This window comes from Lampetra fluviatilis, chromosome 20 (genome assembly GCF_964198595.1).
Source record: "Lampetra fluviatilis chromosome 20, kcLamFluv1.1, whole genome shotgun sequence".
NCBI lineage: Eukaryota > Metazoa > Chordata > Hyperoartia > Petromyzontiformes > Petromyzontidae > Lampetra > Lampetra fluviatilis.
Genome location: NC_136294.1, coordinates 3412798 through 3439168, shown reverse-complemented (window position 1 = coordinate 3439168; position 26371 = coordinate 3412798). Strand labels below are relative to the sequence as shown.

The window sequence follows — 26371 nt, the reverse complement described above, 5'->3', positions numbered from 1 at the left end:
CACTTTCTTCAAAAAGTCTAATGCACAATGACTGTCGAAGGATTTGGCCCCAAGGGTCTGCAATGCAAGTGAAACCCTCCTCCCTAAGTCACTCTTGCAGTTGCGCCTGCCTGTTATGTGTAAGCACTTGATTATACGGCACTGACAGGGCGGTGGCACAGTGGTCAACGCACTCTGCTCTGAACCCGATGACCTAAGTTCGATTCCCGGCCACGTTTACAGACTGTGGCGAGCGTTTTCCGAACCAGTCCTGGATCTCATTCTCCTTCTGCAGCATGCAGAAGCCTTCATCCAGCAGTTGATTGACAAAGGGGTAATAGTGGAATGCCACGAATACTAAATAAATAATGTACACCCCTTGGGCAATCCACTGCTGGATGAAAGTATTCTCACACCGTGTCAAACATGGGAGTTATTTAACCATACTTCAGTATGCTATTCATTCAGTAAGAGTCTGTGCTGCACCTGTTTTAATATATATACAATGGAATTGGAAAGAGCTTCAAAATGAAAAAAAGAGTTTATTGTATGTTTGGAGTTCGTGTTTATTTTCTTTCAATGCAGTTGATGGCTTTACTTTACAATTATGTTACATCCCATTGCGCTGCGAAAGTCGGTGCTCTATTCACTACACGGTCAATGCCACTGAATTTTAAAGAAGTTATTTAGACATTGGTGGACCGGCGGTGCAGTGGTTAGCGTACTGCATTACGAGCCCAGGGAGCCGAGTTCAAATGCCAGCCAAGGCAAACATCAGTGGCGAGTGATATGGGAACCAGTCAGGGGTCCCATTCTCCCTCCACCAACCTGTACTGACCAGTGAGGGGAAATATGGCCATAGAAAACCCACAGGAACGACACGGGGGGGCCTTCATCCATCAGTTGAATGATAAAGAGTTGTAAATGACTATAACTTAATAGAGCTGTATAAGCATGAGTGTATTCAAACAACCATGAAATGCCTGATAACTCAATAAAAATCCTTCAGTGCTCAACGACGTTGTGAATGTTTAAATCATCACTTTTTTTCCAGTAAAATATATTCCTCTCGTAACTTCCGTGTTGTTGATTAATAAACCACAGGTTGTCAATAAATGCATTAATTATCCATGATTAAATATGACATATCCAGTTTGAGATGGCTTGATAATAATAATTACACACTTCTCGCGATTGGAAGAATGCAGAGTTTCTTCCCTCTAAACCTCCACGTGTCTGCAGCAGTGTTGGTGGCACACATCTTAACGGGATTGCAGTCCCAGGTATTCATCAACATCAGCTTTGCTTAATCATACGCCTCCTGTGCAATGGAACATTTCTTACGTTTTTCGGTAAAACAAATTATAACTAAATAAACAACTTCGAGGAAATGTTACCAACATTTCAACTTCACCATTCAAACCGCTCATTATTATTACGAAATGGTGGACGATATCTAAATAACCACCCCGTGCAATTTCCAACAAAAAAAACGTGTTGAGTCTAGTTAGCGCTGTTTGAGGCTCAGAATCGTTTGAACTGCGGCCGTATTATGTCTGCGAGCATTGCCAGCGGGAAGTTTTTTGTAATATATACAAGCTCCGTGCGCGAAGGTTTACGTTAAATCGACGACGCTTCACAGACTATAGTGTTGGCTATCGCGTGCTCGCTGAAGCATCAAACCGGCCCTTCACTCTCCCTCCTCCATTCACTTGGCGGACGCGGAGCTCCACTGAGTAAGAGCAACGCAACAATTGTGAGTTCTTCAGCTGTAGCCTGGCCCGTTTCGATTTGTTTGTATTGTTTGTTGTTCTGCCCGTGAGAGGGTCTCAGCGCACTTGTTCGATTCGCGTGGAGCGCGTGTGGATCCCGTGGGGGTGGGGGGGGGTCCCGTGGGCGGGGGGGGGGTCCCGTGGGGGGGGGGGGGGGTCCGTGGGGGGAGGGGGTCCAGGGAGGGTTCCCGGGGGGCGGGGTCCCGGGGGCACATTTCAGGCCGAAGCGAGGGACAATAAGGAGACGCTTCTGCGCGCTCGCAGTGCGAGTTGTCTGCAGCCGCCACTAAGACGTCCCCACGCCTGGCCACCTCCACACCCCCTTTCCACCACTCCCCTCGCAACCCCCCCCCCACCCCCCCACCTTTCCAAAACTCATCCAACTGCTGCCCTCCCCACCCACCCCCCACTCCCTTCACCGAGTTGCCTGGAGGGCTTTTGTCTGACATTCTGCTGATATCGGGCCTGGCAGCGGCTCAGGTTTAAATGGTAATCAGGTACAGCCAGGTACATTGTGCTGCGTGCTGACGAAGTCACACAAGGCATTGAATGGTTGTGTCGCTTTATTTTCTTGTCTTTTTCCACCAATGTTTTTATTTAAGTTGTGTCGTTGATGTCATGTTATTTCAGTTTCAGTTCAGTTCATTTATTAGGTATAGCCCTGTGAGCCACGCGGCTCTTAAATCGGGTGCAACCGCAACAAACAAAAACATGAACAAGAAACATCTTAAAGTGACTACGCACAACAGAAATGTCCAGGAAAAAACATGCAAAGTCTTCCAGAAATAGCACCGTATAACAACGCTATGAGACAAAGCATCCATTCGGAACTCTCACACAGCAGTTACAACCCCGTGTGGTAGACAGAACATGTTCCGCAGTGTGAGATTTCTCAGAATTGCTTGTGGAGTTCCTTCAAGTGACCCTTTTTTGCCACACGCTATGAGTGCACTTTCCCATCTTTGTAACTAGTTAAACCGTAAATGCGGTGGTTGAGATCACTTTCCCATGCTCATACCTGCAGCGGAAAATCAGAGTTGCCAACTCAGTGACTTTATTGCAGGATCTGGCGACTTCTTGGGTTTCCCTCGGGACAACAATGTTTTTTGTTTGTTGTCAAAGCAAATAGCGGATTTCTGGGATGAGGACATGATGCAGATCTAAGAGCGATTTCAGAAATGTCTTGAGGGCCATGTCTCAGTTTAATATTTAATACTCGGTCAATTGTTTCATGGCATGAGATATCGCGACTTTTTGACGTTCGTTTGGACGACTGTGCGCTTTAAGGAGTCGGCCACACTGTCGAAGGAGTGACTCTTTACCCGCTGACGCATGCATATTTTTTCGTACGTTTGTAAGAATAATGAGAACATCCAGGTGTGTTTTATCTCATTGCAGTGAGATTCTTGTTGTCACAGACTTCCACAGACATGTAGCCAGGGGACAAAAAAGAAACAGGTACTGCATTGACTTGGTCTGCCGAATGGATTCTTAAGAAATAATTACAATGCAGCAATGGTTATGTTTAATGAAGAATCTGAAACCTAATACTCCAGAATGTACAATCTGCTGGAGATGTGTAATGCCTCTGGGATGCTTAGCAGCTGCTGAAGAGCCACCTTGTGTGTGCGCGCGCCCGTGTGCACGTGCGTGTACGTGATTGTGCGCGTGTGCACGTGTGTGTATGTGGTTGTGCGTACACGTGTTTGTGTACGTAGCCAACCGATTGCCACGGTTGACTACGTACGGTCCGAAAGAAGTTCAAAATGTGCGACTGTTGCTTTTAACGTGAATGCAGTGAGTAACTTAGCCTCAGGGGGGAAATTAGTTTCAATCCAGAATTCCTGGAAAGACCCAGAAAATAATTTAAAAGATAAATTATGAAATAAAGCACTTATACCCATTTTGAATCTCCTGTTGAGGCAATTTAGCTGTTCAAATGATTATGCGTTTTTTTTAAGGAAACCAAATAAACATTAATCAAAGGCCATGCGAGGCTAACTTGGCTTTTTGAGCCTAATGGACTGGAACTGAGTGTGTGTGTGTTCCGGATGGAGTTTGGGTACCGGCTTTTGGGGGCCCATGGAGTGGAAAGACCAGTTGGCCGCAAGTGCGCTCGTGGTTTTTTGCTAAAAAGGTTATGGGTCTGATAATTGTTGGATGCCACATTGAGATGGTAATATCATCTAAATGATTGTTCACCACAAAATGATGTATGGCTTGTTTGAAGAGTTTTAATTTCTGCATCGTTAAGGCATTTTCATTTAACTTTAGTTTTTTTATTTAAGCGTGATAATAATACTAATTTGGAAATATTTAAAAAGTAAGTTAATATTTCAAACGCATTTTTTTCACGTGAGCAAAAACATCTTATTGAAGGTGTACTTGGGAGCTCTCTCACCCTCCTGACCCTCTTTATGTTATGAAGAAGGGCCATTACCCAAAACGTCACCTATAATATAGTTTACATTTTCAGGCAGTGTTATTTATTTTGTATTTTGGAATTTTAACATATCTCTAATATGGGTGCATCACTCATCAATCACGCATATTACTTTCAACCCCTTGACATCACCAACAAAGGCTGCGTTTATCAAAACCAACATTTCGAACCACGGGCCCTTAGATTTGTTTTTGGAAACAATGTGTTGGATTTAAGACTTTAGGTTTGCGTTTAATTTCAAGTTGGCGGTGTGTGCTTTTAGAGATCCTGCTCCATCCCTCAGAGTTTCAGAGATTTGGGAATTGCCTGTTTGGAAAGCTGGGAATGCTTTGGGCTTGTTTTACTAGTCTTCTTGCGCGCGGGTGACAGTGAGAAAAATAAACAGACGAACCCAGTCACCGTTGGCCAACAGTTGGCCGACAGGGGACTTTTTTTAGAAAAGCCACATTCCTTAAGAGAGAATGCACCCGGATTTATTCCTGTAATTTCTGAAATTGTTGTATTCTTACCGAGCATCGGCTTTCAATGAAATTGACCTTTTTGACGAAAAGAGAAAATACCCCTGCATTCTGACAGATTAAAGTTGACAGTGTGGAACAAGCATTGTGGTGACATGATGTATGTCTGTTGGAAATATTGCCATTTTTGTTTTGAACACGAAAGACATCCTTCCAAGATGCACTTCTTAAGACTTTTTGTGCTCTTCTATTTCAAGAGCAGTGTTCACCATCTTTGTAAAACTGACCTTAACCCATTCCCATTCCGATGACGTACAATGTACAATGTACGTCATCGGAAGGCCATGCGGGAGGGAGTGTGGCACAGTTTGGCCAAAGCTACCGCAGAGTGTGGTTGTGTCGCTGCAGTTCTCTGCGGTGAGTACATGTCTTTTAAAGCAACGGCGCTACGCCTCTCACCAAATTCAAGAAACACTAATCGATTGCGCATTCCGAGATTCAGTGGTGAACTGGACAACCCACCCTGCAATTTGCGGATGTCTCGGAGACGGGAAAGGGTTAAAAGTGACAATGAGCCATCAAAGTTATGATACACCAACCATTTCGCAGGGGAAAAAAACGCCGCCGAGAGCATTGCCTTCAACTGCATCCACAGTGCTTAAAATAAGTGGCCGCCACCTGTCCTGCATGCGCTCTGACACTTGGCGCTGGTCTCACCACCTGCTCCCAGCAAGTTAACGGCATTCGTCTTGTCTTGACACGGCTAAAAACGGGGTAAGGGACAGCAAGCGGGATGATTAGCTGCTGCGGTATTTTTTTTTAAGTGGGCAACTGTAGCGCAGGGTCATCATTTATTTTTTACACCCGTTTAAACGAAAGAATAAGTAGTGGCACACGCAAACGACGGAGGCCACACAGTGGCAAGGGGTTTCGGCAACTTTCCCAACACGCCCAGCCGAGCAGTGGCTTCGGCAGCACTTGAGGAGGAAAGAGATATTTAATTTGAATGTCGCGAGCTGCCACGGTTGGAGAAATTTCATGAAAATTTTTTTTTTTAAATGGCCTCGGTAATTGGTTCCGTGATATTTGAATGAGCACTGGGGCTTGTGAAGGAGACAGGGGAGGAAGTGAGGGGGGGGTTGATGGTGGCTTTGGTTGGGGATGTGGGGGGAATATGGGATGGAGGGAGCTAGACTTGAGTAGGCCGTGGTGAAGGGAGAATTATGGGGGGGGGGGGGGGGGGGAAATTCTGTCCCCAGGGGGAGGCAAAGTGGGGGTGAGAGCTCACAACCGAATGACAGTGGCTTGTGTAAATTTGCTGGCCTTAATGAAGTTAACGAGGTAGCTCTCTGGAGGGTTGTTAGAGCAATTGTAGTTTGGCGAGAAGTGTGGTCAAGCTGCGGCTTGCTCTGCTAATTCTGCACAATCCTCTTGATGCAGGATGCCACTTGTCACGTAATTAGCATTGGACCACATCTCGCTTTGAACACTTGCAGTTGTGTGAATGTTTGTCTTCGAAAGTTCAGCATTGACTTACGTGAACTGTGACAAAATCGCATGGAATGCACCCAATCTCATCAGATATTTGGAGCTAAGCGGGATTGAGCCTGGGTAGTGCATGGCCACCATGCACTAAACGTGTGTTACAGGCCACGCCTTGGACGGTAGAATGCTGTGCATAGAAATACACCGTTGTACTTTACCTCTATGCCCCAGCGTCTCTTCTCCATGTCTTCACCAACTCGCACTGGTCAACGGAGTGAAGTATGGTCAAACAGCCTCCCACGACCCACTCGATGTGGAGAGGCTTTCGTCCGGCAGTGGAAAATTCATTAAAGCATTGCACTCGAATCGTTTAATGATGTGAGGAAAAGCTCATTAAGTCAACTCGTTATCACTGAAAATGTGTTGTGTGTTTTGCACCAAACTAATTTAAATGCAAATTCCATGCCACTGATTTGAGTCGAAATAATTTCATTTTTTTGAAATATTTTTTTAATCAAATAATATATTGACTTTTGAAAGATTTCCCTTGAAGAAGTATATTTTGCCTTAACCATTCTTACTTGGTTACAAGGGCTCCCTATTAAAACAAAAAAACGGCATTACATTAACTGTGAAGAAGAGTAAGCAGGATTGTACAGAATTCCGTGGCTTGAAGGGATGGTGGATGAGGCTGATGAAGGAATAGCAACCAAAGGCATGGGCGTGCCTGAGATGATGACCTCCAACAGAGATGGAGCGACTGGTTCATGTGCAGAAGTGAGGTGGATTGTAGCATGCAGGAGCACGATGTGATGGGGACCAGTCCAGCAGTAGATAGACCATGGTTTGAGTGCAGGCCCAAAAGCCCGCATGTCAAGCAGCCAACAACTACCAGCACCTATTGAATGTGTCAATAGATACAAAGGTAATGCGTTCCTCGAGTCAGGCAGGTTATGAGAACTTCGAAAAATAAACGATGGAAAGAAATACCAAAGTCGATGATGATGATGGTGATCTGAGAAAATACAGTGATTATTACCAGGGACATTAAGATCTTGTTGTTAATGAAATGCACCTTCGTGCGTTGATATTTCATTGAAATATTAGGATTTACATTTGAGCCTTTGTCCATTTTTCTTTAGACCATCCTGCTTAGCATCGCTAACAAGCACCTCCTGTGCTGAATTTATTTTGTTAATAATTACTGCTTTGCTAATAACTAACACAAGGGAAGGATGTTCACTTGAGCGTGTTTTGCCTTTCCAATGTTATTGTTTCCACATTTTAAATGTGCATAGCTTGACTATTAAAACACGTTCCCCTTTTAAATAACACATGTCTGCTATCAAATATTTTGTACAGTGTTAAACCAGGATTATTACCATTCGCCAGAGTGGAAATGTTCAACACGCGCCACCATAATGCAATACATTCGTCCAAAATATCGTTTTTCTTTATTTGCATTTAATGGACAATATGCTCATAGACTAAACACGAATGCATTTGCGGAAGCACACAGAGTGGAGTTCTGCTTATATTTATTTTATCCATAATGCTCCGCAACTAGGCAAAATGAGTTTGTTTAAAACATTGCTTTTTTGCATTCAACAGGGCTCCATGGTTTAGATGGCTTCTTAAGCACACTCGGCTGGATAATATTGCTCCGGAGAGCCAAGAGGCCAACGGACTATACTTATTTATACGTGGCGGCGCAGAACGGAATTCTGCTCATGTATGTACTTTCACGGAATGATTCAAACGAAGCAGGGAGGTGCTTCTGTCCGGCAGTCGGGTGTTAACCCCGATGTGCCCTCTTGACCCCTTTTGTCACACGATGGAGAGCCCAGAATCCTCGGCGGGGAGAGGTTTTCGCTTCTGGAAGCTGGGCCCTTTTTGAAGTCCGGCCCACTTTGTTCTCCTGGCAGGGGAGCGGTGTTAGTGCGCGGGGCTATTTTTTATATTGGGTAATCTGTGGCATGCACATAATCCTCACCTCCCCGCAATCCTCCACATCATCATCATCATCGCCACCCTGGTTGCACACTTACAGACCCACAGCCCAGTTATTAGAATGGGGGTTGATCGAGACAAAAACCATCCTCACCTGCCCCCCCCCATTTATCCCAACTCGCCCTCCACCACCGACTCACCCCCCCCCCCTACAGCCTCCACCCCCTCTCCTCCCCCTTTACAACCCTCCACCTCTCAAGACTCACTCAGCCATTGCAGTCGTTCACAATGGCACAAAAAGCCAGCGTTGCTAATCTCCTTGTGTGTTGTATTTGCTGTCCGTTTTTCAAACATTTCTGATGGATTTAAATGAAAAGTGTAGTGCCACTGCTTGTGTGCCCAATACGGATTTTAACGTGGCTTACGAGTTCACTAATCTTCACTTCAGAGTCTCATTCGAAAATGCGTTTTTTTATTCTCTTTATGCAACCAATCGGGTGGTTATCGGACAACGTTTATCTTTTATAATGGAACTTAAATCACGTGTGTGTATTACACACCGTGTACACAATGTAGCAAACATGTATCCCAAAAACCGTTTTCTCATTGACTTATGCTTGATTTTTTTTATTGGCTATGTTTTTTTTTCTGAATGAAAAAAGCTGAACTGATGTTATTTATTCCAAATAATAATTCGTGTTCAGGCCTTTGTGAATCCACTGTGAAATGAAGGCTCCTCCCAAGTCAGATTGGTCACTGTGGTTGTTTGACCATACTTCACCATGCTGGTCAGTGCAGGTCAGTGAAGACGGAGGCCTCAGGACTGGCTCAGATATCACTCGTCACTATCGTTAGCCATGGTCAAACTCAGTTCGGCGCATTCATATCATGGTGCAATAACCACCGTCCCACCATTCCAACCCAGTTAATTATTCATCCATGCATCTACATATTATTACTGTGTTTATATTTGTTAACTATGACTCCTATAAGAAGCCACTGTCTCTCTCTCTCTGCCCATCCCCACTGCTGCCGCTCCTGCTGCTGCTGCTACTGCAGGACTTGTCAGCGGCTTCACAATGCGATTAGCAATTGGTGGAAAGTAATGTTCCAACTGTAGGCGAATGGGACGTTGAATGGAGGTGCCCTTCACTTGACGTGTACCCAGACCAAAAGTCACCCCCCCCCCCCTCTTTGGATATTTTTTTACATCAATATCTTTAGCCCGTGTGGAAATATAGTACTTCTAAGAAAAGAAAAAATGATCTAACACGTGGCAGCGATGTTCGTAATATTTTTGAGAAGTTTCGAGTGAGGACGAACGGCGATGAGTTTTGGGTGACTTGGGAGTGAGGCAGAGGTGGGGTTAGAGGCGATGCCTTTTTTATTCTTCTTCTTCTATGCCTCCACTGCCGTAGAAGACTAACAGTGGCATTGTGTGTGTAGGATTCCTGGTTCAGAGCGTTGGGTTTCTGTGGAGATGTGAGGCCAGATTAGCGCATTAACATGCCAAGCACGCTGCCTTGAGTGACCTGCAAGTTAGCCGCTATCTGATGTTTCAGCTGCTAAAACAAATAACGCACTTACTCCCGTGCGAGTGCTCAGATTGTACTGTTTCATTTCACTGATATATATTTTTTTACGTATCCATTCCAATAACATTGAAGCGTGTAAAAAAAAGCGGTGTAACACTTCACGCAAAAAAAAATGGGGACACCTTGTCATTTTTGTCTATTTCCTGGAAATGGTAGGTGAGTTTATAATGATTTTTGTCAAGGTCCTCTATTCTAAGATAATAAAAGTGGATGACGTAAAGGATCCAGTGTTAAGCTAACAAACGTAGCCTTCACGTTCCATTTGCCATCACTGCCACTGCCTATCGTGATGCCCTCTCACTCTATCCGCACGGATCCGACGGCACCTTGCACGTCTTTGATCCCCGTGCCACAGAGCTGTTAATAGTCCCCTAAAACACACACGTACGGGTGCCCCTACTTTTTATTAAAGTAGATCAAGTGATCAAAGGATTAACCAAATAATGAATGTCTGGCAGCTCCTCTTTTCATATCGTTGAAGGATTGAAGGAATTTAATGCGGCCGGCAAGAGTCTGGGATGGTGCGGGTAATAGTTTTAAAATTGACTGCTGACAGGTCTCTGCGCGACCTTGCTTACCTCTTTGGCAGGTGGTAATAATGAAAGTGTCGCAAGGAATGCCTTTGTTTCGAGTGATGCCGCATGCCCGTCGTCACGGCAGCTTCTCCCTGCGTGACGCGGACTCTGTACGGCCGTCGCAGGCACGAGGACGTTCACGAGGATGCACGCGGATGGCGCCACCCTCCTCGGATGTGGCGCACGGATGTGGCGCGGTTTTCTGCGCGTTGTTTTTTGTTGTTGCTGCAAAGCGAGTCTCTGTCATCACCGCGAAATGCATTTTTTTTTTAAATCTGGAGTCGTGTTAAAAAAAAAAACTAATGATCGTGAGAAAGACAACATTTTAAAATATATATACTTTTAAATTATTAAGTAAAACTACCATCGGATCATGTATTATAATCACCTCACACAGTCTTGAAACACTCATGTTAGAAAACAATTTTGGGATGTGCAATTTACACAATGTTTTTTTTAAGTAACTGATTTTTTTTGCCTTGTCACAAAAAACACTCGCGCAATTTAAGTCAACGCCAATTGCATGCAAACGCTTTGCACACAAGTTTATTACTATTGAAAATAATCAATGGCAAAAACAATACACCTGACATTATTGTACGTATATATGTTAAACTTCTTTTGCACCGTACACAGCCAACCGCGCTAATCGGAGGTTAGCTCACGTTGTCTCCGCAAATTCACGTTTTCCCCCCAACCCTCTCTCTCCCCGATTCACGTTGGCCGTGTTTTCCGTGGGGCTGTATATAGTTGCGGGCTCTCTCAGCAGCTCGCTCGCTCTCAGTTGGTGTGGATTTCACGCGGCTTGGCCCAGAAGCAAGCGGGTTGGGGGGGGGGGAGAGAATACAGTAAGCGACAATTTCTGCGGCTTCTGTTGCTTTGTTTTTGCTTTGCCAGCCCCAATGCTAACTGCGGCGATAGTCCATCGAAGTTTCATTGCCTCTTCAGCCCTGCAAACGAATTTGCAACGTACCGAAAATGTCCCCACGCCCTACCACCGTAAAACGTCGTTCTGCACTTGAGCACGAGTCGTCCCGACGAGTCGGGCGGCCAGATGTGAGGGAGTCTTCTTAGAGACTTCTTGACGCCTTCATTACCATTCAACCGCGGTGCTAATCTTCTTGCATCGTCAACGTAACTTGCGAAAAAAAATTACAGACAAGTAATTTCCTGTCCGTGCGGTTCACACGCTTTTCCTCCACGCCGGAGAACTTTTGGTGTTGATCCAAACCTCGTTGGGGCACGGTTGGGGGTGAGTGGGGGAATGAATAATTTATTTGGCTGGTGCACTCTGCATCCGGTGGTGGGCACCACCTAAGCCATCCTCCCGAGCAAGTCTCCTAGCACGCGGAACGAAACGTCGGACCCCGTGCTAAACGACACGCTGCGCACTCCAAATACGCGTCACGGGGGGGGGGGGGGTGGGGGTGTACGGCACAACAGGCGAACACCTATGCAGTAGTAGGTGCAATTTACATGCTAACGTTCTCAAATAGGCGAATGGAGAAGACAAAACTGTAAAAATTACGGAGGAAAATGCCGAAATTTTTATTTAACAACAAAAATCGCCGACTGCTGAACGGACTCATGAGCTCAAATCGTGGCGATTCAAAACAATTTTGGATTTTTCACGGCGTACAAAGGTGACCGCATCTCACGATACTGTACAGAAACACAGGTCGTATTTGTCTTGTATAGAGAGAGAGAGCCAGTGCAAGGCAAAGAGGGGGTGGGGGTAAGCCTTCAGCCTGGACTTGTAAAGTGGCTGGGAGTTGAGTGTTGATGCAATCGCTGACGGATGAACGGTTACACGTCCTGTGTACTTCTCCCTCTTGCGTACGGGTGAATTAAAAGCGAGTTGTAATACTTAGGCCCGGGGTATTCAGCCAGTTGATGGCGTTTTCTCGAGCCGAGTGTATTTCCCACTAGTCCTCAGTTGAAAGACCTCACAGGGCCGTCGATGCCGCGTGTTTATGCCGTAGCTCCGAGATAATGGAAACACACGTGTGTGCTCTCGTGTGCCCGTGTCCTCCTCCGTCTATTGAGGGCTCAAAGCAAGCGTCCGTTTAGATCGCCACGTTCCCCGTTGGTCCTCGTGGACTGCGGAGACCATAGGCTTTTGCCCGTCATCTACAATCGATGTCGTTCTACATGCAATTTCAGTTTCTTGATAACATTGTAAAGTGGTGCAAAATAAAAAAAAATTGGTGGCGCTCCTCTGATCAGCCCTGAATAAATGAGATCAGATTCAGATCAGAATATGTATCTATATATTGAAGGAATGTCACGAGCTTCAAAGCTCTTTTTGACAGATCTTCAGTATGAGCACGGGGTAAGAACGTTACAAAAAACACTATAAAACACGCTCGCAGTGCAAATAACAAGAGAGACAGACAAATCACGCCAAACCAATACAAATTAAACTGAACCATCCCTATCATACCAGGCAAAGCCCACTGAGGTATTAACTTAATTTTCAGAAGCAACCTGGCCACAAATAATAGCCAAACAAAGTGGCTTATCACGTGTAAATTTATAGCAGTGAAATATTTTTTGTTACATACAGGATGGTCAAATAAATCCCCATGACTGACGTGGCGAAGACATCCCTTCATCTCGCAGGGAATTGAAAAATGGCTTTAAATGATGATTATTGGTTGTGCAGTGATGGGCAAGGAGCACAGCTTTTCGCAAGTATTTTAGTGGCAGAGAACCCACATAATGCCCTTTCTACAGAGTGGTGAAAACGCACCGCTCGCGATGCAAGGGATGCACTGTTGGCTGGAAGTGGAATTCAAAAATAGGCACACGTTTAAAAGGTGAAAATGTGTTTCACACTCGAAGCGGAGACCATGGCTTCATCAGAAGATTTACTTATACTGGACGAATCCGATGAGCTATAAAGTTTATTTTTATTTCTACAGATGCCCATGAGAGTGAGCCTTGTGAAATCCGTGGCCCTTCCCAGCTCCGTGGGGGACTCCACTCTACCCATCTCTGCCATAATTGTCGTGCTCTTCGCTTTAATTGCAACATTTTCCTTTAATTAAGGTGCCCTTATTAATTATATTTTCTTCCATTAGGAGCGCTTCTCTTGCTTTAATGGCGGCGCCCTCCATTCTTGCCAATTTTCTGGGCTGCAGCAGAAGCACAACGGGGTGGCCGACTGTCATTATACTTCCTCCCCGCGACGGTAATTGAGGTTACGGGGGTGTTTTGGTGACATTAAATGATAGCGGGAAGATTTAATTGAGACAAGAGTCGGGTTAATGCCTTCAGAGGACAGTTTACATCAATTAATGACGTTTAAAATGTTGCGAGTCGTGTTAATCGCCGGCAAGATGACATTGACAACCCCGAGGGGGTGCTTCGATTCATATCGACGGCGTCCTCGTGTCCCCACTGCAAACCTCAAGAAGCGCGGCGACACCTGGTACCCACGCGCCCGCCCGCCCTCACGCCACCGCCAAAATTGAACGAGACAAATGCCACACCTCTGCCATCAGGGATCTCGTGCAATGCACGGTAGGTGCCATGCGCGACCCCTCCCCCCCCCACCATCGTCCCCGCCTGTAAAAAAGCGAGCGCATGAAAAACCCTTTTGGCGTAGGCGGTGCCGCACGGGGTGAGGTTGCAATTATGATAATGATGACACGAGTCTTTATTTATAGAACGCCTACCATAGAACGAACGTGTGCGAACGACGCTTCACGCAAGTTAAGATTAAAAACCGACGCATTTGCAAAGAAAAAGTAAAAAAAAAACTTGTAAAATTATTTTTAAAATTATGTTTAAGAGGTGCTGGGGGGGGGGGGGGGGATGAAAAATAATAATAAAATGGCATAATAATTCATGAGGTGGCCAAATGATATCAGGAGGCTTAATGATAAAGATGGGCCTTAAACCTTTATTTAAAAGTACCCACTGTAGTTAGGATCTGTGACGCGTTTGGGCAAAGAGTTGCACAGATCCTGGGGGTGAATTGGGGGAAAACACTTGCCCACTTAACAGACTGGGAGGAGTGAACAACTGAAGAGTATAGATTATTAATACTCCATATTTCAGAAGAACTGCATGGTCAACATTACAGCAAAATCCATTGTTGGACTGTACTATCCTCCGATGTCTATGGTCCCTTGCCTTCACCATGCCTCACTGACCGACGTGATGAAGTATGGCCGTATGGCGTTGGGAGGCTCTCATCCAGCAGTGGATTGATACAATAGCTGTCCATGTGCAGCACTGATTTCTGTTTGATTAATTGCTGCGCTTTATTTTTTTTTTTGCTTTGTCGATTTGGTAACCCAGGTCACTCTTGCAAATGAGCACTATCCTGGCCTCTTGAGGTCACAACTAGCTAAACAAAAGAAACAAATCATGTCACGAATAGTATCCTTCAAGCAGGGATTGGGACCTATGTCATTTGCAAATTAAATGAATCCATCTCACATCCTGCCCATGAGTCACAGCGCCTCCACGCTTAACGTATGTATGTTGAACTTCTTTCGCACACCCTACGTGGCCAACAGTGCTAATCAGAGGTGCTGGGAAGGAAAACAAACTAAAGACAAAAAGCAGTTCGAAAGAAATGAGTTGTCAATTGAGATTTAAAAGTGCATAGTTGATAATATTGGCTTTCCTAAAATGTTACGGTGTCCGTTTACATATTACTACTGGAGAAGAGTCACCCTAAATCTGTTTCAATGATTCTGTAACTTAATTGTAATTGTACTATAATTATATGGGAGAAAATATATCTGCCCGAGCTGACCGACACTTCAAGCAATATATTTATTATTTAACATCGATTTATACTTGTGCAATAATTCGATTTCTCACATCACGACGCAGTTGCTTTTGCTCTGATTTCCATTCTCTTCAAATGATGTGCGTTTTGTTGTTGTTGTTGTTGTTTTGCTTTTGCCATCGTGATGATGTAGGTCACTCTTGCAATTGAGACTCATCCTGGCACCCTTGAGTTTTCACCTGGTTACAAAAAGAAATACACTCGAAGATTCCGATTTGCATTCCCTACTCAACATCTGCGGCGTTCGCATAGCGCAGCCCCTTGGCTCCCTTCTCTCTCTCCTCCGTTATTGGTGGTGCCCCCCATGCACATCGGCCAGTGCCCGGTTTGGTAAAAAAAAAAGGGAGCAGACATCGTGCTGCTCGCAGCAGACATCGCAGCTGTCGCGATTTTCACCTGAAGACGGGCGCTTGTGTTGCGTTCGAAACGTCGTGATTTATTTCATTTTATTTCTACATACGTGACTTTACTGAAAGAACCAAAGAGTATGAAAATAAACCTTTCGTCTTTTTCGCGACGTTATTGCCGATCGTGCTATCGGCATCGCGTCACGAACAAAGGCACTCATTTTGATCGTTCGCAGAGCAGTGTAAACTGCATGAAGAGAAACAGCCCACGGAAGCGAATGTCATGGAGCTATTTTCTAGGTCTCTTCAAGGTGAACCTGTGGTGCGAACCGTAGCGGGCAGCACCTTTCCATCTGCTCTGCGACTGAGAGCAATGCTCGGTATCTGACAGTCAAGCCAATATTTTGTATTCTCATAGATAGAATGCATCCAAATTGAGTGCAAAACCAAATGTTACTTGATGGGGATTTTTTGCGTGCAGTCGTTGGTGCCAGAGCAACTACCATCGAACCACTTTACTCTTGAGCACCCAGTATAATCACAGGCGGCTGGCTGCCTGGATCCATGTACCGATCCATGTGCCACCAGTGGTGAGAGAGGCGAAGTCACTTGCAAGTTCAGGTCTTCTCTAAAGACTAGCCCCGTTTCCCCTGGCCTACACTTTCCACGTGCGACCACTGGACTATGGACTTTGCAGCATTAATATTCCCTAACTTCGTGCGTGGCGCACTCAGATGCCTGGATGAATTGCACTTCGTAAATGTAAGTTATTGTTATCCACACTCAATAAATCGAGCTGTGCCAGCTCAGTACTCTGACCTCAGAACGGCCGAGCGCCCAGTCACTTGAGAAGCAGCGGACGCAGGCACACGATCGTCGAGCGCCTTGAGCACCGTTCTGTCTGCTCGGTGTCGCCGCAGCGGACACGGTGGACGTGCTGCGGGTGCTGGACCTGCACAACGCCCAGGAGGGAGTCACCAAGACAGCGGGCCTCTGCACAAGCCGCCCGCGCTCCGAGCGGGGAGACGTCGCCTTCCGCATCGCCAAGATGGCCCAGATCAGCGCGCCCACCCGACAGCTCTTCCCAGGTACCACACCACGGATCAGTGTACCTAGCCAACAGCTCTTCCCAGGTATCACACCACAGATCAGTGTGCCCACCCAGCAGTTCTTCTTAGGTACCACACCACGGATCAGTATACCTAGCCAACAGCTCTTCTCAGGTACCACACCACAGATCAGTGTACCCACCCAATAGCTCTTCCCAGGTACCACTCCACACAAAATGTGGCGTGCGTTGATTCACTCGGCTTTAAAGGGCATTTCGTTAGGGATACGGCAGTGCCAATGCTTTAAGATTCTGCCATGATACAGGTACCCTCAACATACTACCCGGACTATCCTTTTATCACCACACACGTGTAAGTAAGACTATACTTCGTGATGCCAGACTAAAGTTATCCAGCAGCGGCTCAAGAAAGCAAACTATGAGGCTCATCAGCAGTGTTTCACTATTCTGTTGATGAGACTCAAAAGGCCAAACCCATAATGCTCCACGACAGCGTGATCTTTTTTTCTAAATACATCTCTCGATCGTGCGTTTTTTTCAAGGTTTGGTGCTCCGCACACACACATATTATATACACAGTCTATTAGGTGTGCATTTGTTTTTAAATGCATCACAGCACATACTAGAGAAATCACGACGATTGCTTTGGATCTGTGAGGTTAACCGTGTCCACCTCGCCCGGTAGCCCAGGAGCGGGGCTCTCAATAACCGCCGGCGTGTACGATGTTAATGCATTTGTGAGGCTGCAATCGCTTTTGTGAGCTTTAATCTTCGAAGCAGAATAACCAATTTGGCAAATGCTTTGTGATGGAAAGCTAACTTTACGGGTCATCTCACAGCAGGGGTCTGCTAACCAGCGACAGAGCACGTTGCATCAGGAGATCTGCTTGCCACTGGGTTGACACACAGACACGCGTTCCTGTCTCGGGTTCAACGATTAAAAGGCTCCAACATCACAGTTTGATCTCAGACATAGTGTCTTGTGATCATTGCATAAAAGCCGGCGAGCCAGCGTGCCATGAGGTTAATGTCTACGTCAAGGTAGACGTTTTTATATGTTTTTTTTTGCCCGAATGCAATATCTCTGCTGCTGCTGCTGCACTTGCTGTGCCCTGAGGCTGTCAGTCGACTGTACAGCGGTGAGAAGCGTGGCTTGTCGAGACTTTGTCCCGATGTGGCGTTTTTGACAGCGATGCGCACGAGATAAAAAAAAAAGTGAGCCCTGCTAACAATGCGTTTCCTCCAGCGATTCACTGAATTGTCATAACTCAAGATTGCGATCGGATTCAAGGATTTATTTATTTCAGTCTCCTCTACACAAAACTATTTACTTGCTTTGAAGAAGGGTATTTATTTGGCCGAAACATCACCTTTATTTTGTCTTGAAGGCTGCAATGTTATTAACAAACGTGTTGAGTCTTCTTCTTCTTCTCATATATATAACGTTTTTCCTTGGACAGTTTTGTCAGCCTCATTATCCTAAATGTGACATTTGCATATCACACGCTTACCCATTGAATTATTCATAAACAACTCGTTCTCACGTTCAGAATGCTATAATACTAAGATTTTAATCAATCTTTCGATATAACAGTTACTTGCTGTGAAGGTGCTGCCGTGTGGTGTAACGATCACAGTGCACTTCAGTTTAAACAAAGGGCTGTCCCTCCCCTGTCACTCCCCCCCTCCCCACCTCTGTTCACCTCGTAGTAGAAATGGGTGAGCCCAATGGCAGGTCACATGTGGTGCGGTAAAGTGTGGGTACCTCTTCCACAACTTCTGGCCAGTATGGAAGAGTAGGGAAAAAAAAACCCTTTGGAGGAGCTCTCTAGAGGAGGGCCTTCTGCCAACACGGTAGCATGAGCCGGCAATTGCAGGGCTGCACCTTTACCTTTGCATTTTAAAGTTACTCTCCCGCACAATATAACCAAATCCAACGTTGTGAACTTTAGGTTAAAATCAATTGAATGGCATAACAATTAAACGACAACTTCCAGCAATAAACACGTTTTCATTTGGAACAGATGCTCGTGAAATTTGGAAAATAGGGCAAAGCTGTACAGCATGGCAGTATAGTTGATCCAAACATGAAACTTGTTGTGATTACACCGCAGTTAAGAGACATCCATCCTGTAACGTAAGTACGCTGTGTGGATGGCTTAGTGCTCTTAGCTCGCGCGGAATAACAATAGCGCGATTGTTCCCGTGCCTCTAACAGCCCTTGTCGCGCCGGCTCTGTTGCAGACGGCCAGTTTCCCCAAGACTTCTCCATCCTGGCCACGGTAAAGCCCAGGAAGGGTCTGCAGGCCTTCCTGATGTCCGTCTACAACGAGCAGGGCATGCAGCAGCTGGGCTTCGAGGTCGGACGCTCTCCCGTCTTTCTGTATGAGGACCACACGGGGAAGCCCGTTCCAGAGGAATACCCGCTCTTCAAGGGCATCAATCTCGCCGACGGAAAGTGAGTCCTGGATTGCTCTTGCTCATGCGGGTGCAACGACAGCGGGTGTCATCATATGTTTTTGTTTGTTTTAATGGACCTGCTGGTTCCGGGAGACTCGAGCGTGGCAAGAGGGTGAATTGCTTTAGAATGTCTTCTTGGTTCTTTCGGTAAAAGTCACGTAGAAGGGAAGTAATAAAATAATAAAAATAAAACATAATAAAATAATTCTCCCGACGTTTCGGCCACAACGCAAGCAGCCGTCCTCAGGTGAAAGCCAGGTCTGTCGAGGCGACAGCGTCTGAATGGTCAACGTAGAAAAGAGTGCAGCCCTGCGATTCCTTGCTCACTCCCAATGCTTGGCAAAAGGGGGCCTCGATCAGAGGCAGCTGTAGTGGGCTTTTGTTCTCCTCTTTCATGCTCATCAGATGTTTTATAAGAGGCGGGATTGCCCACACTTTACCCTACCACATGCCACCTGCTGATAGACTTGTGCCAGCGACTTCTGGATTGCAAGTCGAGTGCACTAATACTAACACCGTGGTAGTTACCGAATTGTTGTGAAGGCTCTTCTAAAATATTTCCACTTTTTAGAAGAATTTGTTTTTTCTATGATTTAACAACTAAATACCAAAAAACCTTTACAAACAATAAAGCCATATTTTGGCTACACTACTTGCGTAACATTAACTGTACTGCCTATAAAAAACAAAGCAAATTATTGTCTGTTCCAGGGAAGTCAACGAACAAACTAATTTCGCTCCACAAAAGGGCTCTGTAAACGGGTGTCTTAGAAATAAGTTTCAAGCCACTGCTCCTGAATAAGTGGCCTCAGGTTTCCCCTCGACAGTGCTCGATTAATTGTGTGACTGGCTGCCCGTTGCAGCGGTGCGTCACGCGTGTTTGAAAAGGCGATGCAGTCTCTTCAGTTAAGGGCCTGCATTCCACAAGAGAGCTGCCGATACCTATAGCTGAGCGCGGCGACACGGTGAATGTCCAACACGGCAGAAAGTATTTTTTCGTATCAATTTGCATTGCAGGGCTTTACTGCTTTATCTTCCACGAGAATATTTGCGGCACACAAATTCTAAACATCGGGCTTTGATCTCGGAACCGTAGCCGAGTTGATATGTACAAAACCGAGGCAAGAGCATTGAGCCCATCAATCTGGTAAAACAAAAAAAAAAGCCACGATACAGGCTGAGTCACATTTTTCCTGTTTTGGGTTTTTGAGCGGCATTGGCTGCTCCTAATGGCAAATGCCCTCTCGTAGGAAATATGTTATCACAGGAATGCAGCGTTTTCAGAAGATCACACAATGCTAGGTGAGCAACATGACACACGTTTCTGTGGATGCTACCTGAAGAACGAACACCCCTGGAAAGAGACATGCACATTGTCCACATCGTTATGAATTAAATGTACATTACCACACACATGGACTATGCATTAGTTCAATCTTGATTTGAAGCTTTCGTGACTGCAGGAACCATACTCTTTGGTTCTTTCGGTAAAGTCACGTAGGTATAAAATAAAATAAATCACGACGTTTCTATCGCTTGTGTTGCGATCGAAACGTCGTGATTTATTTTATTTTATACCTACGTGCCTTTACCGAAAGAACCAAAGAGTTTGCATTAGTTGCGCGCAACAGCTCTGAGATAGCTATGCTCGAAGCAGAATTTATTCATAGATCCAATCAACATCATCATCATCATTTTCATCAACAGACATGACCTATCCACTGCTGGATGAAGGCCTCTCTAAGTCACCACCGACCACGTGATGCAGTGGTCCACGGGGCTTCAGCGAATTTTTCGCTCCATTTCTGTGGCGTTCAGATTCAGAGGCACAGGCGGACATCAATTTAACTGTGCAGCAAGATATCCCAGTCAACACAGCAGTGGCAAATCCCCTCTGCTTGCCAATTGAGCGTTGTACGGAATTCATTTACAAAATGTCCACTCCAACGTTCGGCACATAGATGTTTTGCTCTTACAATTGCAGCGTGAAACAGAAAACTAGATCATTCTGGGCGATTTATATGTCCGTGTTTGTCCATCTTTGTGTGTTTCTGTGTTTGTCTGTGTGAATGCCTGTCTGGCTGGCGTGGTGCTGGCCACCCACCCCCTTGTGTGCTGTGCTGGCCTTCATCGGTGTTCAATAACAGCACTTGCCCCAACCGTCGGTTAAGGCTATACTGGGGATCTTTGTCTTTTTTGATTTAAAGCTTTCGTGACTGCAGCGATTCACGTAGAAGGGAAGTAATAAAATAATAAAAATAAAACATAATAAAGTACTATAATATAATAATATAATAAAATTATATAATAATAATATAATTCTCATTATTATGTTTTATTTTTATTATTTTATTACTTCCCTTCTACGTGACTTTACCGAAAGAACCAAGATCTTTGTCTTTGTTGTGTGTGTCATCTGTCTGTCCCTCTGTCTGTCTTTGTGTGTCTGTATGTCTCCTTGTCTGTCCATCTGTATGTGTGTCCGTTCATCTGTCATATTACCTCAGCGTCCACCTGCAGCTATTTCCCCACCATTTGTTCTCTCGCGGCCTCAGCTATTTTAGGCATCTATCTTCTTACCCTTTAATCTCTGACCCGCGTGAACCTGTGCTATGAATGCAATTTAGTGCAATATTCTGTTTGCCACTGAGGCTCTAGAATGGGCTACAGATATTTGGCTCTCAGATATGTACAAATATATATATATACACACACATGCACTTGGGAGGGCCAGAATTGACTTTAATGACCAAAGCAGCAAAAATATGACTTTCAGCAGGGGTCGTCATTAAATTCCTGTTTGGCTCAGTGAACGCAGCCATTAACACACAGCCTCGTTTAAAGGTGGCATTCATTAGCGTTCGCGAGGCATCATTTCTCTTCAGTTACAGGCAACAAAATACACCGCGGTTTCCTTTGTACGCGGACAGCCCTTTGTCAATGCACTGCTGGATGAGGGCCTGCCAATGCCGTGTGGGTCATGGGGGTTACTTGACCACACTTCGCCATGCTGGTCAGCACATTGATGGGTTTTTGCTCCGCTGCCTCCCACGTGACTCTGCAGCCTGTAACAACCTGTTGTGCATGGTGGTCGCACATCCAAGCAATAACCAGGCCCAAAACCTGCTTAGCTCCCACGTTCTGGTTAGACCGCGCATATTTTGCGTGACCTGATTGAGCATCTACAACACTTTTCACCGCATAACTTGTTAAGAATACGTCTTCAATTATGTCTCTCTCTCTGTCTCTCTGGATGGTCGTAAAAATGAGAGAAAAAGTAAACCCTCGGGTTGGGAGGTAATTATCCCACGCTCTTCTTTCCGTTGTTTAATTCGACGGTGGGCACCTGATAATGTTGCTAAGATCTGGAATTCCCTACTTTAACCGTCGGATGTCGTACACTGCATATGGCTCTACAGTTTAGCAGCTGGTGCTGACACATTTTAGCGCAAATAACAAGGATTGCTTTATTGATAACAGACCTCGGCAAGCCAAAACCATATTGCCTGGAGATGATGCGATTCTTCGCAGATGGTCTTGCTTTGAAAATAATTACTTTCCGGGGTTTCCCGGGGTTTGGCATTGAACTCATTTCGAAAACACAGCATGCATTGCCACCGTGCGCCGCCCTCCTCACTCAGCGCGATATTTAGTAGGCATCCTATTAAAGACGCGCGGCACATTTGGCGCAACGAGCCGGGCGCACGCGCACGAGCGCGTCACATTTTTTTTTCGTAACAAAAAACCCCCGCCGCTGTTTGAAAATTGAACCCGCGCACGTGTGGCAATGACGACAGTGGCAGCCGTGATCACGGTGGCATTGCGCGCGTAACGAAGCGTGGCAGGGGGTACGGTGTGAAACAGCCTGGGCGCCCCCCCCCCCACGCTAATGGCCCCTAATCCCAGCTCGCGACATTTCTGGGACACGCTACGCGGCGTTCAAACCGCGGGGACCTGCCGCTGGAGCCGGTGGAGGCGGCCAAACCGCAGGGGCCCGATAGAGAGGGAAGAGGCATGAATGCGGGTGGGGAGAGGGGGGAGCGTTCTGCTGCATTGGACCCTGCAGGTAATTTCCCTTTCGACTGATGACACTGAACGCCTTGTGCCTGCCACCGTTACGGGAGCAGCGGGCGCATCGCCACCGCCCTTCCAGAGCGAGCCCGGGGTGAACATGACCCAGAGAGAAAAGAAGAATATATTCTATGGGCCTTTCGGTAAAGCCACGTAGATAGACAATTCATCAAAATATCACCACGTTTCGATCGCAACACAAGCAATTGTCTTCAGGTGAGAGGAGAAGACGATTGCTTGTGTTGCGATCGAAAACGTCGTGATATTTTTACAATTTTTCTATCTACGTGGCTTTACCGAAAGACTCATAGAATAAAATAATTTTAATTACAGGTGATGATGATGAAGAATAAAGCATGCGACTGCGTGGACCGGCTAAGAATTGGCTGTGCCGTTGCCTGTTGCGTGACCTTTTGTTCTTATAAATATATATTTTTAAACAAAGCTAGCTGAGCCTTGAAATAAATCTGTCATGTGCAGATGAAGTAAAGCATGCACTCTGTCTGGTAGCCTAACACAAGAACGTGTGTTACTTTTGTACACATTAGATGACATTCGCTCAGTTTCAAAAGGTAAATGTGGTTTTAACTTGTTGTTAAGGATTCATCTTCACATCGGTGGGAGCCAACAATTTATTTCAGCGATGCTTAATTTTAGTATCACTGCAAACCAATGTGGCATTTTATTTTAATTGCCCTTTTTTTGTTCACCATGACTTCCAAAATTGGCATTTGTGCACCGCATTAAGCCACGTGACTAAGTCACATCTCTCCGATGTGTTTTCGGGTTGCACTGCATCTGGTTCGGCATGATGTCCGACGTTTCGTACGCGAATTTGAGCGTTTCACCATTGTCCTCCAATGGTAAACAGTGTTTGCCGGCTACTGGTCGTGCCTGATGTCGTAGGCTGGCCGAACTTATTTATTTGCTTCGTCTGGGAGGAAACCGGAGATCCCCAGACTAATATGACTCTGTAGAGGTCCTCTAAGCAGTGACAGCACACTGTAAAAGTCAGACGAATTAATTTATATCTTGATTTGAAGCTTTCGTGACTGCAGAAATCCATACTCGTTGGTTCTTTCGTTAAAGTCACGTAGGTAGAAAAAATAATAATAGATCACGACGTTTCGATCATAACACAAGCAACCGTCATCAGGTGTGAAACAAACACAGCAGGGGGACTGCTGACAGCCGTCGGTTGTTTGTGTTGCGATCGAAACGTCGTGATCTATTATTTGTTCTACCTACGTGACTTTACCCAAAGATCCAAATAGTAATTAATTGATAGTCTGCTCGCTATGGCGACACATTCTTAAGTGCACTCCATCCAGTGCTCCTGGCTTAGTCACTCAAGAATGGAAAACAAAAACCTCCACGAAAAAAATCATTTGTCTCACTCGATTGGATCACACTTCACCCTCAGTGCAGAACGTGTCCTCCCGCTGAGGAGGAGGCATTGATTTGCCTGATTCGGCGCGATGACTGAGCAACCGGCACGACTGGTAGCCTGGCGTGTTCACACAATGACCTGGTAGTGTCTCTTTACGGGGACACGTGACAAGAAGGTACGGACGAGGCTGTTGGACCCACTTTCACATCAAGCGGACTTACTTTCGCATACGATTAGCGCGGTTGGCAATGTGCGGTGCGAAAGAAGTTGAAAATATGTGCAGGCATCAAGCGCACGCATCGGGTTGAAGTTTGCGTGGGGCGAGCTTAAAAACAAAAACTTCAGCAGTGATTGGGAAAGGAATAGGCGGTCAAAAGTTCGCGTTTAAAATTTGACAGTTTGGCCGGAACAAGTTAGCGCTGAAGAAACATTAGCGGGCAGTCACAAAGCCATGCATGTTTAGTTGTCTTTTGACTTCATCCACAACGTGTTCTCGTGTCGTGTCGCAGCATGCGGAATTTTCCTTGACCCCTTCGTTCCTCACGCTGCTCCACTCTTGGACCTCGCTCCCCCGTTGTCTCCTTCCCCAAATTCCAGTGGTCTTTACTTGGAATCAATCTCAGCAAACTGACTTCAACCGCCCAGACATGGTGGTGTGTTGGCTCCTGTCTCACTGTGCTATTACTTGCGCTCTCCATGTTGCTGGCTTTGCAGCTCCCTCCCATTGCCTCTTTCTCCAATCTCCTCTGACCTCGCTAAATGAAATGAACGCCTTCATTGCTTTTGCCGTAATTAGTACTGTTGCTTTCTTTCCCCTTCGCGCTATACGCCCGCGGTGCAAGGCTCGGCTACTGCCATGAAATAAATAAATAAATAGATAAATAACCCACGTGCCCATAGATATCTGAACTCGTCCCTGGGCAACCCACCTTCACTCACCCGCACTGACCAGTGTGATGAAGTGTGGTCAAACAACTCCCATGACTGACACGGAATGGCCAGGCCCTCATGTACCCAGCGCCGGATTGACTGAGTGCTGTAAAAATATGTCAGTCACGTGACGGCTATTGGGTGTCAGTCACCGATTTTTCACCGAGACCAGAACGAGGCCCTTCTGTCAGCAGTGGCATGAGCAATCACCTGTAGGGCTGTACCTTTGCTTTTCATCTTCACTTGCGCTACGAACCCGCTGACCCGAGTTCGATTCCAGCTCATGGCCACGAGTGCCAGTGACGATTATCTGAACCGGTCCTGAGCCTCGCCTAGGTCGACTCAGCTTCAAATGAGTACCTGGTGTGGTGTGTAAACATCGCCAGTGGGGAGATAAAGGCGGTCGGGCGTGGTGCTGGTCACCCACCCCCTTGTGTGCTGTGCCGGCCTTCATAGGTGCTCGCGAACAGCACTTGCCCCAAAAAGTACCTGAAGGCTATACGGGGGATCTTTGTCTTTGGTATATATCACAATCACCTTTGAGTTTTTTTGTTCATTGCTGCACTTGCAACAACCAAAAAACCTGCCGCCGATAAAAAAAATTATGTTTACATACAACGGAGAGACGAAAAATCCCAATCCATCTCTTGGACGACCAGGCGTCCTTCACCCCTCGCCCCTTCAGCGTCGCGAAGAGGGCGGCTTAACAGCCGTTGGCGGCTGTGCTCCTCCCGTGCAGGTGGCACCGCGCCGCTCTGAGCGTGGAAGGGAAGAGCGTCACGCTCATCCTGGACTGCAAGCGCAAGATGACGCGGCCGCTCCCGCGGAGCGACAACCCCGCCATCGACGTCAACGGCATCACCGTGTTCGGGACGCGCCTTGCCGACGACGAGGTCTTCGAGGTGAGGCGGCCGACTTGCGCGCGGGGAGTACAGAGCAGAGGTCGCAACCGGGTACCCGATACCCGTACCCTACCCGATACCCGGCTACCCGTACCCGGCCGGGTACGGGTACGCGTACCCGTTTGCGACCCTGCTGCG

At 46.2% G+C, this 26371-nt stretch overlaps 1 protein-coding gene across 2 annotated transcripts in view; it reads left to right on the top strand.

The window, feature by feature from the left end:
• LOC144937854 (collagen alpha-1(XI) chain-like) overlaps positions 1-26371 on the top strand; it is a 165442-nt gene that overhangs the window by 4386 nt on the left and 134685 nt on the right. For both annotated transcript variants that reach the window (XM_078865375.1, XM_078865374.1), the window contains exons 2-4: positions 16332-16499; positions 18725-18938; positions 26071-26233. In XM_078865375.1, the coding sequence (XP_078721501.1) occupies positions 16332-16499; positions 18725-18938; positions 26071-26233 (545 nt within the window). The remainder of the gene's footprint in view (positions 1-16331; positions 16500-18724; positions 18939-26070; positions 26234-26371) is intronic.